The 15,869-nt window shown below is 45.8% G+C and overlaps 1 protein-coding gene across 6 annotated transcripts in view; it reads left to right on the top strand.

Annotated features, from left to right (window-relative positions):
* The window catches only part of SLC18A1 (solute carrier family 18 member A1), a 38,380-nt gene extending 22,724 nt beyond the window's left edge, over positions 1-15,656 (top strand). For 5 of the 6 annotated variants that reach the window (XM_070606520.1, XM_070606542.1, XM_070606512.1 and 2 more), the window contains 10 exons: positions 292-381; positions 608-651; positions 2,693-2,753; positions 2,827-2,922; positions 8,612-8,690; positions 9,648-9,699; positions 11,160-11,223; positions 11,502-11,621; positions 11,836-11,969; positions 12,797-15,656. In XM_070606520.1, the coding sequence (XP_070462621.1) occupies positions 292-381; positions 608-651; positions 2,693-2,753; positions 2,827-2,922; positions 8,612-8,690; positions 9,648-9,699; positions 11,160-11,223; positions 11,502-11,621; positions 11,836-11,969; positions 12,797-12,910 (854 nt within the window). In that variant the 3' untranslated portion in view covers positions 12,911-15,656. The remainder of the gene's footprint in view (positions 1-291; positions 382-607; positions 652-2,692; positions 2,754-2,826; positions 2,923-8,611; positions 8,691-9,647; positions 9,700-11,159; positions 11,224-11,501; positions 11,622-11,835; positions 11,970-12,796) is intronic. The other variant, XM_070606527.1, reaches the window with a different exon arrangement.
* The last annotated feature ends 213 nt before the right edge of the window (positions 15,657-15,869 follow it).

The raw sequence follows: 15,869 nt of genomic DNA, 5'->3' as shown, positions 1-15,869 counted from the left end.
ACTCACTCCGTCATGCTCACACAGAACTTTGTAGATGGAACCTTTACGGTTAAACTTTACTTTCGACCATGTTCCAATTATTTGGGTAGCCCGCCCCACAGAACATTTCCTCCCCTAGAAAGTGAGCCCCTGGGAACCAGAGCTTCTTCATCTCTGAATCCCCAGAACCCAGAACTTGGAGCTCAGCCCTAGCAGGCCTGCAGTAAATACCCATTGGGTGCAAGTGGGTGAGTCTCACTGGCTAGGAATTAGCTCTCACCTCTGAAATCTGTGCTGGCTTTGCCTTTCCAGTGGGAGCTCCCTTCGGAAGTGTGATGTATGTGTTTGTTGGGAAGTCTGCACCCTTCCTCATTCTGGCCTTCCTGGCACTGTTGGATGGAGGTAAGTTGCCGTAGAAGGTCACCAGGCAGGTGATGGCCCAGTCAGGTTGGGAATGTATTATGCTGTGGTGTCAGTCTTGACATGTATGGACGGCGCAAGGACTCCTCCATCCCAGGAAAGAAGGAAGGAACTCGGGGAGTTAGATGTGTACGTGAGAGGGTGATGGCAATGTGGCTCCTATTGGAGCCTCCAACTCACCTGAACTCTCTGTCCCTTTCTTTCTTAGCGCTCCAGCTTTGCATCCTGCAGCCTTCCAAAGTCTCTCCTGAGGTAAGTAGACGCCAAGCTCCACTGCCAGGAGGTATACAGAGTGGCAAAGTGCAGTGACCTAGGCGTCCCCACATCATCTCTGTCAAACCATAAACAGAAAGGTGAAGGGGTGGAGTCAGGGAAAGTGAGGGTTATACTTGGATTCCCAGGTAGGGTCATATTTAGGGTAGTGTAGGGGACGGCAAGGGACTCTGGCTTCATGTTGGACAAAGGTGGAGAAAGAGCCTTATGAAAAATCAGAGACCTTACGGAATATATATATATATACACACATAACAACTCAGAACCAGGAGGTGATAACAGTGGGACCCGAGTATTCATACTTATGACATCTCAGAGCTAGAGAAGACCTTAGAGAATATCCAGACAACCTCTCCTCCAAAAGCATCCTTATACACTGTCATTCCATCAGAATTACATATCAGAGTTGGTATTTGTCTGACTCCAAGCCAAAGGCAGCTCTGGGAAATCTGTATCAAACCATGAGGAAAGAAAGAAAGTGCAGAAAACATGAGAAAGTTTGATCTAAAGACCTTGATTTTGTAGCTAGGTCCGACAGAAGTGTAGACAACCTGGGAAGCCACTACTGGAGGTTGGCATCTGAAGCAGGGGCAGTCTTGTGGGACTGAGCCCTTCACCTGTGGGATCTGTGCTAACTCCAGGTAGTGGTGGAATTGAGTTAAATTGTAGGGACACCCAGTTGGGGTCCACAGAGAACTGGAGGATTGCTTTGTGTGAAAAGCCCACAAATTTAGTATCAGAAGTAGAGAAATGATTTTCTTTTAATACCTTTTTGAATAATTTAGTCTTGATGGTAATGTTTTACACATTCAAAAAATTATTGTTTTTCTGGATGTATGCTACACTATTGTGTTTGTACCATATTTTATTCAACCTCCAATGTTTGGGCATTTAGGTAGTTTCCAGTACTTTGCAGTTACAAATAGTGCTGTGATTAATAACCTTGTGTACATGCATTTCATAATGTTCGAGGTAATCTTCAGAATAAATTCCTAGAAGTGGAATTGTTGAGTCAAAGGGTTTGTTGGACTTCTTTATGTATACTTTATGATTTAGATTTGTTTCTTTACTTTGAATTATATATGGGGAGAGGGCATGATCTTTTTAGTTTTAGTATCTCTGAATATTTTAATCCACCCCTCTGTGTATGCAAGAGGGTGATCATATCAAAACTGTTAAAGTTATTACAAAATAGAAGGTAGTAAACACCACAGATTAGGACACAGTGCTTAGAAATTTTGAAAGAGGGAGAAGTTCCAGCTACTGAGTCAGGGAACATTGTGGAAGAGAAGGAGCCATTTAAGCTCTTACTTAGGGTAGGAATGGGTGGGGTCTGGACTTGTGGAAAGGAGAAGGAAGGGAGTTTAGGCAAAAGTAACAGCGATGGCTGAGGGACTGCTGGGATGCGTGGAAGGAAGCTGCAGTGACTGAGTTTGACTGGAATGAAGATTTTCTGAAGGGAAGGGAAAATTAGAATTTGACATTTAGGCTGAACTTTTAATCTGCATGTTCAAGCTCCTTCTGTTACACCAGCCCAATATGGCTCAAAATGAAGAATTCAGAAAGCTTGAGGAGCATTCTGAGTTATCACCTCTACGCTCACCTCTGGGATTCAGCTCTCTGCCTGTGGTTCTCCCAAAGTGAACGTTAGTATCAGTGAGATCTAGTGGAGAGGCCCAAGACCAGGAGTCCAGACACTTATCCAATGCTGGCCTTGCTAACAATCCATTCTGATCTGGTTGATGGTCATTTGAAAGCAGGAATCACATCTGGAATATGTTGTCCCACTCTTTGTGACTGCCGCAGTTCCTGCCTTGCATGCAGAAGGTATGCCGCCACCAGCTCATCTATGACGTGGAGCAAGTCATTTTCTTTCAACTTGGGTATCTGGTCTCTACAGTAAAGGAGCTGACATGGATGGTCCCTGGGGTCCTGTCTGCACATTCTCAGATTCTGTGAAAAAATGAGAGATGTATACACAGTACAAATGAAAGTTTTTTTTTGTTGTCCATGTTCTCAGAGTGCCAAGGGGACTCCGCTCCTCACGCTTCTCAAAGACCCTTATATCCTGGTGGCTGCAGGTAGGCTGGCAATGCCTCCCTTTGGGTGGGCGAGTCTGGGCAGCCACAGTGGCTCACAGAGCTGTCTCCCCAGGCTCCCTCTGCTTTGCCAACATGGGAGTGGCCATGCTGGAGCCCACACTGCCCATCTGGATGATGCAGACCATGTGCTCCCCTGAGTGGCAGCTAGGTAAGTGACCTGGGTCCCCTGTTCAGGCTTCAGCAGAGGTATGTGCCGTGGGCCCTTTCTCAGGTAATTTAGAAGCATCATCAGGTCCCGGTCTTCAGGGTCCCAGAGGGACAATGCTTCCTTTGTAAAATTACCTGCCTTGTGCACACCTGTGAATCAAGCCTGATTGGGTGGGTAGTCCCTCCAAGAAGCAGCCCCAGCAGGGCAGGGTAAGTGGGGTTCACAGAGCCTATGGAGTGACATCATAACCTGTGATTAATGATTAATGATTAATGACTTCTAGTCAAAGGACTCAGTTTACATTTCAGCTCCACTGATTGGCGATGCATACTTGTGCAAATCGAGCGAACTTTCTGAGCATCACTTTTCTCATCTCTAAAATGGGCATCAGAATAATATCTAGATGAAAGGGTATTGTGGAACTTGAGGAATAAATGACATGCTATGTGGAAATGTTTTGCATCCGTAGAATATTAACGTGCGCCACCATTACCATCCACACTTTTCTCTCTTCAGCTCCCCTCCCCGCAGATTACTCTTTTGCCACCTTCTCACCTCTGAACAGGAGCTTATGGAGGATGTTGTTCTGTAGTCCTCCCCTGCAGAGGCTGCTGGGCTCTGTACCCCAGGGAAAACTCCAGGCCGGCAGGGAGGCCTCCAGCCTCCTTGGCTCCATGTCCTGGTGCCTCAGCCAAGCTTAGAGAGGAGGCTCTGGCCTTTTCCAGGAAGCCTGAGGAGAGGGGACAGAGAAGGCTACGTGCAACTCATTCAGTCACTGCAGAGAGCAGAAGCTATGGGGCCAGAGGGGAGGCTGATAATGAAAAGCACTCAATTTAATTTTTTAGGGGACAATTCTAAGCAAGGCTCCCAGCTGCACTCCAGACCCAAATTGAATTTTCTGGGCTGCTGCTGCCTCTGACCAGGACAATTAATCGAGTTAGTTGGTTCAGTTGGGTGCAGATAAGCATGCCCTGCCGCCAGGCTCAGCGGCTCAGGCTCTCGGTGTGGGTGGACCACTCAGCTCAGAAGGGCCCCTCCCCCGCCCTTCCTTACCTACAGAGGGGAAGATTAAAAGCAAACCAGCCATCAGCCAGTAACTAGAACATTGTTTGTGTGACTGGGTTTCACTGTAATCGTCAGGACGGTGTCTCTTAGGCAGCACCGTCTCCCCTAGGTACGGAGAGGCATAGGAGAGTGAGAGCCAAGGAAACTCGCTGAGCTGGTTCCGCACAGTCGCTCATGCAGGGGAGGCTGCAGTGGAAACTCCTCAGAGAGTGAGTCAGAGCCCTGAGAAGGCTTGTCTCCCACCATCCTTTACATCTGTCCTCGGTGTTATCTGTGTCTGTAAGTCTAAGTTCAAGAGTTCTCAGAGCACCCGGAGAGCTTGTTAAAACTCAGACTGCTGGGCCCCACCCAGCAATTTAGTAGAAACAAGTTTGCCCTCCTAGTCAGTTTCAGTGATGCTGCTATGGCGTCAGCAACCACACTTTGAAAAATACTGCTCTAACTGCAGGACACCTCTCCAGCTTGCTGCGAGGAGGGAGGGAGACAATGCTTCTGAGAGTGACTTGTGTCTGTGACTGAGCGCTCCCTAGGTGGCCCATCTGGGCCCGCCGCTCTCACTGGGCAGAGGAAAGAGCTCAGGCTTTCCAAGGAGGCCCAGCTGGGTTTGCATCCTGAGTTGGCCACTTACTGGCTGTGCCTTAAATAAGTTATTTACTCCTTCAAACTCCACTTTTTTCATTTGTAAAAATGGAGTTGCTATTTAGGGTCATTTTCAGGATTCAACAGATCTTTGTATTCTAAAGGGATTAGCATAGTGCGTGGAATACAGGATATACTCAGTAAATAAAAATTACTACTATTTTCGTAATTGTTTTTTCTTGAAAACATTTTGACAGTCATAGCTAAGTGTAATCCCCCACCCGTGAAGACATATGAAAAGTATATATGTCTGCAGATGTGTAATCTGTAATACCCGCTTTGCACAAAATGCCACTGAAATGCAAGCTACACTCAGATCCTAAAGAACAAGCTGCATTGATTGAGAAAAATCTCATTCAGGAGATTCCACACCATTTAAAAAGATGTCAAGGAGAAGTATCAGGAGGCTAGTGGGCTTCCTAGAGATACCCATTTCCATTGCCCAAGTAAACCCTTGAGTAGCTATACTTCTAAACTTTTTAAAGCAATTAAACATAAACGAATGAGTACAGTTTGAAACAGATTGCCACCCTGTACAGATAGACTAGACAAATATACTAAGGTATGCTTCACTTCCACCCCACAGAAGAGAAGATTAAAAGCAAACAAGCCGTCAGCCAGTAACTGGTGCACTGTTGACCTTTGGTTTAATTGTAATCGTCAGGACAACGTCTATTAGGCAGCACAGTTTCCTTTAGGTACTGAGAGGCATAGGATGGTGAGACCCAAAGAAACTCACACGGCTGATTCTGTGCGGTCCTTTGTGCCAGAGCCATCTGTGCTGCCATACTGGTGGTGTGGGTAGTGGAAACCCCTGGAGTTGGAGGGAGAAGACCTGGGTTTAAGTCCTGACCCTGTTACTCATTGATTATGATGACAATAATTAAGGCTGATGCTCAGAGGGCATTTATTCTGTGCTAGGCACTGTGCAAAATTGTTGATATGTATTAACTCATTTAAGCCTCATAACCAGCCTCTCTGGTGGGAATTATTATCCCCATATTTCAGAGATTTCTTAATCTGATCCAGTTTCCCATTGCCTTCCAAAATCCTGAGCCTTGTGGAATTCTCTGTCATTGGCAAGAGTCCCTATGCCCTCAACCTCTTCTCTGAACGCTTCTTTCATCTTCTTTCCCTGAGACCTGAATGTTTCCTAGAACACTGTTTTCCTGCAGCCCTCTTGATGGAAGCCCATGATTCTCCAGACTTTGCTGTCCTTTGCTGCTTCTGAATCATTTTCTTCTCTCTCCTTCAAAGACCTCAAATCCTTTGAAGATCAAGTCATTAGATTCTACCACCCCATCTCTCTTCATTGCAATTATCTACTGACCCCTTAGGCACCCCTCTGCATTCGTTAAAGCTGTCAATACCTGGCTCACGTTCTTTTCATATCTACTCCGTCACCATTACTTCAATATCCAGGTTGATAACCCTACTAACATCTTGACCTATTCCTTAATCTACTCTTTTGCAATGATCTTTTTCTCCTCTCCACCTTAACCAATCCAACCTTCATATAATCTTGACCTTGACATCACCATTGTATCACAATTGTATCACCTCTGAAATCTCAATTCCAAGCAGTCCACTTATCGCCTTGCGTATTCCCTGCTTAGGTATTCTAACAGCCCCACTTCAGTGGATTCTGGCCACAATAAGATCACCAATCCATTGACCTCAGTTCTTGTCATATTTCCATCATGACTCATGTCCTCACTTCTTTCTTTACTTAGTTTGGATTCTACCATGATGGATCCAAGTCCGTCACTAATATCACTCCTTTGAAAGCATTGGTAACTCCTTTGCCCGCTCTCTTTCTGGGCTTGTCACCTGGAAAAACTTTAATTCTAGCTAAGCCCATCTGGTTCAGATGCACCTTGCCTGCATCTGAGCAGTGGAATGGGACTGTAGGAAAGCATACAACCAGGCTGTTGGTCTTACCTTATACTTACGGCCACAGATCTAAAGCAGGTTTTCACACTGTCCAACAATCTCCCTCCCACTTTCCGAAATGGCTATTTTGCACTTCTCTGTTCAGACCACATACTCCCTCATCTCTTCACCTTCATCCTTCTCCACTCCTAGTCACTGAGAAAATAGAAGCAATGAGAAGGGAGCTCACATGTTCCCATCACTAAATGTACTCACTTCCCTGCACCTGTACCACATTCGCTGCCTTGTCTTTATGGTTGAAACATTCCAGTGCCCCTCAAAGCCCAAACCCCTCCTTTTTTTTGCCTTCTGGATTCTGTCCCCTCTCACCTACTTCACTGGCCACTCCTTTTCACCTTTGCTATCTCCTCCTTCTTCGATAACTTTTAAAGGTAGGAGTCCTTGAAGTCTCAGACCTTGGATTTCTCTTCTTGTCTATGTGACCTTTTGTAGCTGATTCCAGCCATTGCCATGGCTTGAAGAACCATGAGCCAATGAGCTGAGCATTTATATCTATGTGTAGGATCTTTCCTCAGAACTATAGACTTGAGTGCCCGACTGCCTGACATTTCCAGTTGGGTATCTAATAGGCGTTTCAAAGCTTTCATGATGCCCCCAAGCTCTTCTTCCCTCTCCAGCCACCAAGTTGATTAAAGTAAAAACCTGGGAGTTAGCCTTGATTTTTTCCTTTTTCCCTCCACCTGCAAAATGCCTCCTGTTTTATTCACTTCTTTCCATAGTGAATTCCAAGCTGAGTCACTATCACTTTCCTTCTGGGTTCCACACTTTCCTGTACACCCACTCGTCTAGCCACACACAGGGGACTTTAAAAAATATAAATCAGAATAGGTCACTCCCCTCCAAAGCTTCTGATTATGCTTGCAATAAATTCCAAATTCCAAATTCCAGTCATACATTTCCATCACTCTCCACTTTGCTCCTTGTGCCTCAGTCACACAGACCTTCTTTCCCCCTATTCCTGGAAGGGACCAAGTGCTTCCTTCTTTAAGGTCTTTGTATTTGCATTAGGTGGTATTTTTTTTTTTTCCTACTCAAAAGCTCTCTTTTGGTTATTCAGGCATCAGCTTAAATGTTACCTCCTCCAAGAAGCCTTCCCTCGCCCCAAAATCTAAGTTAACCCTTATTCCTGGTCATTCTGCCATATTACCACATTAAATTTTCTTCACAGGACTCATCATTTTAAAAATTATCTTTTTCACTTATTTGTTTACTGTTTATTGTTTGACCCTTTGCCCTGGAATGTAAGCTTCCTGAGAGCTAGGATTTTTGTCTGTGTTATTCACCCCTCTATTCCTAGCCCCTCGAATACCTGGCACATAGTAAAAGCTCATTAAAAGTACTGATGAATGAATGGAGGTATGAAACTCAGAGATGGTAAACAAGTTTCCCACGGCCACAGAGCTAACAAGTTGTCAAGCCTTGGTTTGAATCCAGACCGTGTGGCTCCACAGCCCATGCTCCAGAGCACTTGACTCTCTTGTCACAGAAAGCAATGTGACCAGGGCTTCAGTTTACAAACTACTTTCATATATGTTATGTCATTTGTTCCTCAGTGTAAGCTGTTATGATGTAATCATAGTTTTGTTCTTCCCAGATATGGAGACCAAAGCTCAGAAAGGTTTAGTAGCTTATCCAAGGTCATACAAGAGCAGTAGAAGGGCAGGTGAGAGCAAGGCAGGAATTTTACTTCCCAGGAAGTACGTATGTCTTTCTCTAAAGCTCATGCTCTTATGCTGATGATCAACGGTATTTCATACATGAGAATGGCTCATTAGGCCATCCATCTGGAAGTCTAAGTGGGGAGCTGGAAGCAAATTGAGCGTGTTGAAGCTAAATGAAGCCCTGCTCCTGAGGAAAGCAGAGCTGTGGGCCCAATATCGTCTGCTCTGGGTTCACACAAGGATCTCCAACCTCCAACACAAAGCGGTTTGCAATCCTTGAAGGTAACAGGGGTCTTCACCGTCTTGTAGGAAACAAGGTGTTTTAGAGTAAACTGGCATGTCCTAAAGTGAGGGCCTGTGTCTTTCTACAGGTCTGGCCTTCCTGCCTGCCAGTGTGTCCTACCTCATTGGCACCAACCTCTTTGGTGTGTTGGCCAACAAGATGGGTCGGTATGTAGCCTGGGGATCTGGGAAGAGCAATAGGAATGTAAGATGGGGAGGTTTTTGAGATCCTCCCTGCACCTGGGATGACGAACAGCTTCTCTGAGATCGACGTATAGGACAAATACACGTGGGTAAAGCACACCCACTGGGAGGATTGGGATGGGTAGGTGCGAAGGAAAACTGGAGAAAGAATGGTCCCAAGCTGGTTGCAATAGAAGAGGCAGGGAATGAGGGACAAGCTTTAGTTTCCAGATGTTTATTGTCCAGTTGAAGAGATAAAATAACCCCACAGAAAACAGGTATGAAAACAGCAGTACTTTGGGGCAGTGGTTGTCAAACTGTGTGCCATGGAGCCCTAGGGAGTTCTACAGAGGTGCCTCAGAGGCCACCGAGTGGAAGGGGTTGGCAGCTAAGAGGTATGAGTCTGAATTCTGTTCCTCCATGACAGTGAGAACAGCTCTAATTTTATCTTTGGAGTTCAGCATAAAGATTTTTAAAATAAGTTTTAAAACCACTGCTGCAGAAAATCAGAGAAGGAAAGAAGTTTGGTATTTTTTGTGGGTTTTGAGATGGACCTTGAAGACCAAATAAAATATGAATAAGTGAGAGGTAGTCTGAATTGGAAAACAGCATGAGTTAAGTTTGAAGGTTACTCTCAAGGAGCAAGTGCCATCAGAGTCAGCTGATTCCTCTTCTAAGGGAAGAAAGAAGAGATCACATTGCACCTTTTCTGCTTCTATGTTGGAAAGAGGTATGGAGCCAGAGAAGAGATGAGGGCAAGGAAAGGACGGGGAAAGAGTTCACCTGGGTACAAACTGGTCATGTAGAGATGCGTTCATCTTCTCATGTCCTAAGGGGTTTCTGGAGTTAGGGGTGGTAGGACTGGCCCATGGGGTGGTGAGGGTGACAGATGGAAGGAATCTCTCCCCTTAGCACTGTTTGGTGATGGCTCTTTTCTTCCAGGTGGCTGTGCTCCCTGATTGGCATGGTCGTGGTAGGTGCCAGCTTGCTTTGTGTAAGTATAATACAGTCTAGTTGAGGGAGATATATCCAGACATTTAAAGACCACTTTCCTTTAAAATGAGCAGAAGGTTGACTTGGCAAGGACTGTCAGAAAGACTGTTTCTGTGTAGGTAGAAATTCAGCACTGGGAGAGGGAGAGGACAATGAGGCGGCTGGAGACAGGGGTCTGAGGTTCTGTGTATGGGCACTCGAAGCCATACATATTGGTATCTATTTCTGGAGTCAGCAAAATGGTGCATTTTATGACTTCGTTTATCCCACTCACCCTGACAGGACCCCATAAGCCACCAGGGGAACCATGATCTGTGCCTCAGTCTCCAGTACCAGAATGTTTGGTGGAAGAAGAAAGAAAGAAGGGCTTTTCCACATTCAAGAGCCCCCTTCAAGCTCTCTAAGCCTCCTCTCCACAATGCAGATCATATGCACACTTGCCTCCTAGGCTTGAGGGAGGTGCAAACGGGGCTCTAAAGCACTGAGTAGACAGCTCAGGAAAGGCTGGAGGACCTGACCAGGGGCACAAGCCCTGGGTTCAGTCCCAGCTTTGCCACTTGCTGCTTGTGTGACGTTGAGCTACTTATGTCCATCATCGCTCTATGCTCAGAATCTCATCTGTCTAGACAGGATTCTGATAGCATCTCACAGGGTTGTTAAGATAATCCACATAAACCACAGCAGTGTCTGGCACCTGGTGAGCCCACAGTGAATTTTAACCAATACTACTGATAAAATGTAAATGCCCCTTGAGGAGTCATGCTTAAAATCATTATCAGCCACTAACATCTAAATGGTTTGTTAAAACTCTGAGGGGTATACGTGCTGGGGTAGCAGGTTTGGGGGACAGATGCTGAGGGAGGGAGGTAAGGAACCAGCAAAAGAGGCACGGAAGGCTTTAGTGAGGGTTTGGGAGGACAAGAGAATGAGTTCCACAAGCTTGCTGATGCAGGGCCCCAACCACACCATCCACCCCCCTAGCTCATGGGTAATTGGCTATTGGTGTTTTCTCTCTGTCTTCTTGCTCCAATGGCTACCAAGTTAGGCTTTAGCTAATGCCTTTGGATGATGTTGCTAATGGAAAAGAGAGGAAACTCTGTTCAGTGAAGAATGAGGACAGAAAAGTGTGTCTGGGTGAAGGCAGGTAGAGGAAGGGGTGAAAGAGTCCATGTAACAGAAAAAGATCATTGTTATGGTCTACTGGAGTCAAATCTGAGGCTAAGACTTGATCTTCCACTTATTAGCTCTGTAACTTTGGACAGGACATTTAACCAAATGGCACCAATTTAGTTTTCACATCTTTAAGATGGAGATAAGGAGGTGAGGGAATCCAAATAGATAATATATGTGGCACATAGTACATGGTTAATAAAGGCATTTCATGTGAAAACCCTTTGTTTTGTGTGGCCTCCACATGACCCAGCTGGACTCCTGACGAACTCTTCTTCCTTCCCGCTGCAGGTTCCACTGGCTCATAGTATTTTTGGCCTCATCGGCCCCAATGCAGGGCTTGGCTTTGCCATAGGTAAGGAGTGTCCTTAAAGGAAAGAAGAAGGCCCTGAATGTTGGCTTTGGGTCAGATCAAAGGAGGTGTATGGAAAGGCAGAAGGAGCAGGAGGGTGGCTGGTAGGGGTGTAGAGAGATGGGCTCATAATTCCCACCTGGAATGGGTGTTGGTGCTGAAAGGGAGGACAGCAGTCAAAATGAGTAGACTAAATGGAGGAGGAGGAAGGAGGATGCCACAGACACGGAGGGGACTGTGGGTATTGCTGATAGACAATGTCCTGTTTGCTCTGGCCACAGGCATGGTGGATTCCTCTATGATGCCCATCATGGGACACCTGGTGGATCTGCGCCACACCTCGGTGTATGGGAGTGTCTATGCCATTGCTGACGTGGCTTTTTGCATGGGCTTTGCTATAGGTATGTTGATCGGGGGAGAGGGGAGCACCCAGGACCTGATGTCTCCCTCTCTCTTATCTACTGCTTTCCAGCTAAAAGTGGAACCAGGAGGCTGATCCTAGCGTTCTGGAGATATTTGACCCTGGCATATCCTCTCGGTTGTTGCCCCCTTGCATGGCATCTTCCATGTGATGAGGCTCAATAAACACTTGTGAATTTGATTTATTTCTCACAGGCCCATCCACTGGGGGTGCCATTGTGCGTGCCATCGGCTTCCCCTGGCTCATGGTCATCATTGGGGTCATCAATATCATCTATGCTCCTCTCTGCTATTACCTGAGGAGCCCCCCAGCCAAGGAGGAGAAGCTTGTAAGGGGCTCTGACTACTGAAAAGAATCTGCTATTCCTTTCCTTGTCTCTCTCATTCCTTTTCACCCTGTGCTCTTATTTCCTCCCTCTTTAACAGTCTCTCTGCTTTGCCATGTTCTCTGATCCACTTTTCATCTTTGTCTTTCCATTGTGCCCTTTCTTAATTCTCTTCTCTCTGTAACCACTTTCCTTCTTACACTGGGAAGTTAGGAAGGCTCCTAAGTAAAGAAGGAAATTTGGAAGTTTGTAAAGAGTTGGGGACAGGGACCATCAAAGGCATCCTGTAGTTGCTGTACTTCCTAACAAAGTGTGAATTACGAAATTATCTCCCCAAGTGGGCAGAATTCCACAGGGCACATTCATTCATTTATTCATTTGCATCTGCCATAATCCTTACCAGGTCATCTCTTAAAGTACAAAAATCCCAGGGGAGAGAACCACAACATATGATTTTAGTTAATAGGATGCTTTACTCTTCTTGTAGCATGAGCACCCTGAGGGTCGGGGTGGATTAGGGATGGATGTGGAAGCTAGTCAAAGGAACAAAAGAAGCAAACAGCTCTGATGGAGGATCGTGCCGACTTTAGCTGTATCCTGCACTCCCATGGTTAGGAGCCAATTAAGAGCATGTCAGATGATTGTCTTGACCAGGGTTACTACACCTAGGTGCCTGGGAGACCTGTGCACATACATGAAGCAGAAGGAGGGCCCTATGCTTGTTTCTCGAGTCTTTCCTGAGCAACGCTGACTTGGATGAGCTGGTTGGGGAAGGGAATGGGGAGACTGGTAAAGGACATGCAGCGATTTCTCTTCCTCTCTTGCTACAGGCAATTCTGAGCCAGCACTGCCCCATGGAGACCCGGATGCATGCCACCCAGAAGCTCACAAGGGAATTTCCTCTGGGGGAGGACAGTGACGAGGAGCCTGGCAGTGAGGAGTAGCAGCAGGTGATCCCTGAGCCTTGTCATGGATCCAGGAGGCTCAGGCTTTGGTGACCACCTCTCCCTGGAACCAGGTCACCATGGGCTGCTCACTAAGCTTCACTTCCCTCCCCTCCTGGGTGCCATTCTCCGGTTTTATCCTCACCTGTGTAACCCATAGCTCTCTCTCTATGCTTCGATGCTTCAATGTCCCATCTTTTGTGGGAGGACAGAGTGAGGCTCCCTCCTAGGATTCTGTCAGGCTGATTAAACTTGAACCACGACAGGTTCTGCGAGAGGTGACTCATTTCATGGAGGCGACAGCAAGCACAGTGTGCCTCCGAAACCAGTGGGGTGAGGACAAACCTTGTTTCATGTTATCTGATTGTCTTTGGCACATTTCCAACAGACTATAAGGATTTTGTCCTCTGTTTCTCAACATATCCTCCCTGAATTTTCCCAGCCGAGTTGACAAGCATCTTCAATGTTGTACTGGTGCCAAATTGCCAATTTGGGATGTTTTTGCCTGGTTTTTATAGGCTGAGTGGTTTTCTGTGGCTAAACCTACAGCCACTGTGGTGAGTTTGCCCCCAGGGACGAGAGGCTCCTGTTTTCCTCATCGCTGGACAGAGAGAAGGAGCCTGTCCCTCTTATGCTGAGTTACTGACACTCTCACTACTTCCCCTGTGGGTTTCTACCTTCCCTAAACCTCTCAGACTCTTAGAAATGCAAGTAGGACAGAAAAAACAATCTATTAACTCCGAGATTTCATAGGAAGAAGTGAAAAGCAACTGCCCCAAAATCTCTTCCAACAATGGATTTCCTAATAAGAGGATTATAATGAGGCATTGTTCACACTGGTTAAGGAATAAGTTGTGACGTAATTCAGACACGGTAAGCTACACGCTCTTTTATAGCAAAAGAGAGAGTGTGGGCAAATACGCTAGGTACTGTAAATATTTTGATGTTTGGCTACCTTACTGGAACAGCTGTTGAGTGATAGGGTTTCAAAGAGATGAGGAACATGGCACCCACTCTTAAGTAGCTTCCCATCTATTTGGGCAAACAAGATATACATAGTATAAAATGACGCTGCAGGTTAGTATACACTCTATGTTCGAGTACAAAGAGGCAGGGATGCTCATGGTCTGACTAGGGAATAACAGCGGCCATGGAGGCAGAGGCAGGAATGGAAAGACCCACAGGTGCAGGCTGCGGGGCCTCTGGATATCAGATAGGGGCGTCAGACTTTGCTCTGGAATACCTGGCTCTGATTATTGCACTTCTCTGCGGGAGTTTGGTGGGTTCAGTACAAGTCCCAAATCATCAGAACACGTTCACCCTGAACCTCAGTGAATCCTTATCACTCGGACAGTGGATACCTGATTCATGGATATGTTCTTAGGCAGCTGGCATTACCTGATTTGCAAAACCCGGTGTATTTATATCGTCCTTTAGTCAGGATGATATTTGTCTCAAGTTTTGAAGGAGCTCAATGATAAAATTAGAAAATCATTTGTCAAAATATGTAAGCTGTAACTACAAGTGTAGCCTGAGTGCATGGGCACTGGGCCTCCTGTACAGAAGTGGGTGTGGGGTGGGATGGGTGTGGAGGTGTCGGGGCACTGATGGGGTACACTACTGATTCTCACACCCATGTGGAGTAGGATTTATGATAAAGGATGGGCTTGTTACATCCTTTACACATTTAAAATGTTTAAAGAAATTGTTTACACATTTAAAAAAACGGGAAGAATCTTTACAAACAGAACTCACCCTTGACTTGCCAGTAAACGTTGTTGGAGCAATGTAAAACACATACTTAGGGAGAAACCAATGGATATAATTTACTCAGACTTTCAAAACTCTGTTGATAAGAGTCAACACCAAACACTACAAAGTAGGGCAGGACACATTTTTGATTACAGATCAGAAATAGGTTATAAACGTAGTCTATGTATAGAAGAGTCTAAAAAATAGAATCCCATAAAAATAGAAAATGAAATTAGTCTTTCTTAGTGGCTTTACAAATGATATGAAGAAAAGAATGCATGTTAAACTTCCTACGTTCATAGGTGACACTAAGTTCTTTTAAGAATGAAATTACCAACCCAGCAAGAATGAGCCACAAGAAGTTTTTTTATAAAAGTAGCTTGAAATGTCGGATGGCCTCCACTGTGGAAAGGTTGAAGATGTGCGTTTCCCCTTATGAAAGGCAGGAGGTGCAGGGACTATAAACGTATTTACAGGATAATAGGCTCTGAACTACCAATTAGATACAGCAAAGAAGACAGTGGAACAAATGAGCTATTGTGCTCAATAGGCCAGAAAAATATTGGGTATTCTCAGACAGAGTGCTGAAAACAAACCAGAAGACATTTTATTTCCAAAGGACAAAACCTGGGGTGGGAGCCACAGCACCACAAATTAAGGCAGTAACTGAGGAATCAGAGAAAATGCAGGGGGGTACACGAGATGATGAATGGGTGGCAGAGAGAGTGATGTGGAGAGACACAGGAAAATTCTTATAGGAAGGGACCCAGATCCAAGGGGATATGATTAAAGTAGCTAAAACCTTTAAGAAAGGCCCAGTCTTGGTGGCCACGGAGTTTCAGAACACTTCCACAAAGGGCTCCAGAAGCACGACAGAGTTCAGGTGAGAGTTAATACTGGGGAATGTTATCTCCTGCTGCATTGTCTAACTTACAGAATTCATTATTCCAAGATGTAGCCCAAAATGAAAAAATAAATTTCTAAGAAAACATGACTCTGTTCCTGGAGGAAGCTCTGCGATGCTTGTGTAAAGCTGACCTCTGAGGCTGACGTGCAGGAATGGCGCCACGCAGGGTCCCTGGGCACCCTGGCCGGCCGCGGCAGAGCACCCCTGTTGTCTTTAATGTCTGTTACCCCCGACAGGCTGAGCTTCACGCGCCGTGCACCAGGGTCACGGTGCCACACAGCTCGGTCCTGCTGACTTCAC

This window comes from Equus przewalskii, chromosome 2 (genome assembly GCF_037783145.1).
Source record: "Equus przewalskii isolate Varuska chromosome 2, EquPr2, whole genome shotgun sequence".
In the NCBI taxonomy this organism is placed as follows: Eukaryota; Metazoa; Chordata; class Mammalia; order Perissodactyla; family Equidae; genus Equus; species Equus przewalskii.
Note: the sequence above shows the minus strand (reverse complement) of the source record. Positions and strands in the feature narration are given on the sequence as shown.